The sequence below is a fragment of the Cyprinodon variegatus genome, unplaced genomic scaffold (genome assembly GCF_000732505.1).
Source record: "Cyprinodon variegatus isolate N-32 unplaced genomic scaffold, C_variegatus-1.0 Scaffold169, whole genome shotgun sequence".
Lineage (NCBI taxonomy): Eukaryota > Metazoa > Chordata > Actinopteri > Cyprinodontiformes > Cyprinodontidae > Cyprinodon > Cyprinodon variegatus.
In genome coordinates this window covers 586,994-589,614 of record NW_015150622.1, presented here as the reverse complement: position 1 = coordinate 589,614, position 2,621 = coordinate 586,994, and the positions used below count along the sequence as shown (strand labels likewise).

The 2,621-nt window shown below is 41.6% G+C and overlaps 1 protein-coding gene across 6 annotated transcripts in view; it reads right to left on the bottom strand.

The window, feature by feature from the left end:
- LOC107086970 (VPS10 domain-containing receptor SorCS1-like) overlaps positions 1-2,621 on the bottom strand; it is a 308,080-nt gene that overhangs the window by 107,129 nt on the left and 198,330 nt on the right. For all 6 annotated transcript variants that reach the window (XR_001481329.1, XR_001481330.1, XM_015378286.1 and 3 more), the window contains exon 4: positions 2,112-2,270. Coding sequence is in view for 4 of the 6 variants with exons in the window: in XM_015378286.1 (XP_015233772.1) it covers positions 2,112-2,270 (159 nt within the window). In the remaining 2 variants the exon portion in view is untranslated. The remainder of the gene's footprint in view (positions 1-2,111; positions 2,271-2,621) is intronic.

Genomic DNA, 2,621 nt, shown 5'->3' with positions numbered 1-2,621 from the left:
CTGTCTGCACCTGTCTGCTCCTGTGCATGACGACCTGATCATGCTTCTGATCCCAGTCAGACTCTGAACCCTCCTGGAAGCCTGTGGATGCCTGGAAGCCTGGATCCTGCCACCTGTTTCTGTTCCTGCCTGATCTGGATCCTGCCTGTTCTGGATCCCTCACCAGGATCGGCTTCCAGCATCACCTCTGGGACTGCAGCACTGGGGACATTCTTGTTCTGGACTGTTAAACCAGGTAAGTGACCAACTCAGATAAGCTTCTGTCAGATGATCATGGTCACTTATCTGTGTTTCTCCCACTACAGAGTGTCTGAGATTGGGCGTTGCCCCCCCCCCCCCCTGGACTCGACTTTAGTTTTTGTTTTATTACTTAATAAACGTTTTGAACTTTCCTACTGACTGTCTCTCCTTGAATACTGGGCCCATCTGTCCCCGCTTCACGACAAGAAGAGAAGCAGAAAAGAGGCTCTTTGGTGCAGAGATCTACAGCAAAAATGTTGATCTACCTAATGTGGCCAAGGAAAAAAAATGGATGGAGTTAAATCCAGAACGGGAGGAAAACCTGAACAATACTAGATTGGAGGTTTACCATAAAGCAGATTTTTTTCCTTATCTTGGCGCTGGTGGCTGGCTTTATTACTCATTCCATTCATCTGTTGAACTCTGACCGGTTCCTTATTAACTTGTTTGCCTGTTTTCCAGCCACTAGTGCCAGATTATTATCAGTGTCAGAAATATCTATCGTTCCTATATATTTTTTTTTGACTACCTGATCCTGACCTGTTTTGCCCCTGGATTCCTGAGTTTTGGTCTGCTCCTGTTTCAATCTCTTTCTGCTTGTCACCTGTTTGTACTGGTTTAGATCATCCCCTTGGTTCCTCTGCATCTCTCTGATCTTCTGCTCTGGATTCTGCCTCTGGACCCTCCTGCCCTTCAGCTTCTGCTGGCTGCTCTGCTCCGCTCCTGGAACTCATCAGGTGGCTCTCGCTGCTTGTTGTGGAAAAGTCACTGGGTCCCACTCCTTCCTCTGGTCACCCACTAAACTTATTTCCAGGTAAGTGATTCACACACTTGGTATAGTTCCTCGTCTGAGCCTAGTGAACACTATCCTGAGTGTCCAGCGAGCTGGTTTCAGCCTTGCATAATAAAGAGCTTTCAATAAAGCTCTTTTCCTTTGAACTGATCTGCTCTGTCTGCCTGAATTCTGGGTCCAATAGTCTGAGCCCTGGCAGATTTTTGTGTTTGAATGGCCTAGTTAAAGTCTAGGCTTTAACTGATTTGTTGTAAACTTAAAAATCAGATGTGACTGACTGAAACTATTTTGCGAAGGGAAAAAAAAAGGGCAAGAATGTTTCTTTAGATCCCAGATGATACAGCTTTGAATACAGTCCATGAGGAATCAACTAAAATAAGTTAAATATTAATTAAATAAACTCTTTAAAAATATTTATACCTGAGAAATCCCAAAAACAAGACTTTATTTAACCTTCGACTTCACAGTTACTAACTACCATGTTAGTTTATCATGTGATAAAAACAATAAAAACAAAACACTTTTGCACTTTTAGTTTTAGAAAATGTTGGAGGAAAAAAGAAATCAGGGAATAGTTTCTCAGATATAAAGTAATAATGTTTTACCCTTTAAAAAGAAATAAGGTGTTTGTCTTTAGGAGAATATATTTCTGAAGTAAATCAGTTAAGAAGCACGTTAGGAGTTCTTTGCTTGAAATACTCTTTTCTATGTTTTTATTGTTTCTTTCTGCCTGCAGATTAAATTTCACACAGACCTTATCTACGGAGCCACTTTTCCATCAATACATGATATTCCTCCAGGCCAGAGGAGAAGCTTATAGATGTTTCTGATGTGTTTACTTGTGTTTCAGTAACACAATTAGTGAATTCAGGTATATCAAGATGATTCATAGCTTTAGGGAACAGTGACTGTCAGACTCTGCTCTCCTTTTTATTGTAGCTCTACATATTTTCCAGGTGGAATATAAACAGTTTCATGTGATGCATTCTGAAAGAGACACTGGGATCTGCCTTCTCTACCATCAATGTTGATGCTCTACCCCTTTTTGAAGAAACTGCAGCCGTGGCTTTGGTCTCACCTTCTGGTCGTGGCTGTATGCAAGGATCCAGTCCTCCTGTTCAGGGTGGAAGAGCAGGCTCAGGATGTAGAAGTTCAGCCGGTACTTCTGGTATGTGGCTCCTTCATCAGAGCTGATCAGAAGGCTGCTCTCCACCTCCGGATCCGTCAGCAGCATAATCTTAAATGAGCAGATTGTGAGGAAATGAAGGAGAACATTAATAACAATTCAATTTAAATTCATTTCAGTTTCTATAGCGCCAATTTAAAACACATATCATCTCAAGGCACTCTACAGTTCAACCAGATCATCCAGTCAGATTGATTCAAAGTTTTATATCTAAGAAAAAACAGTTGACTGCATCGACTCATTGACTCTAAGGCAATCCCTCACACTAAGCATGCTTGTAGCGACAGTGGAGAGGAAAAACTCCCTTTTAATAGGAAAACCCCCCAGTAGAAACTAGGGTTGACACCATACTAAACTTTTCAACTCGATACCGATACTAAGGAAAATATTCGATACTCGATA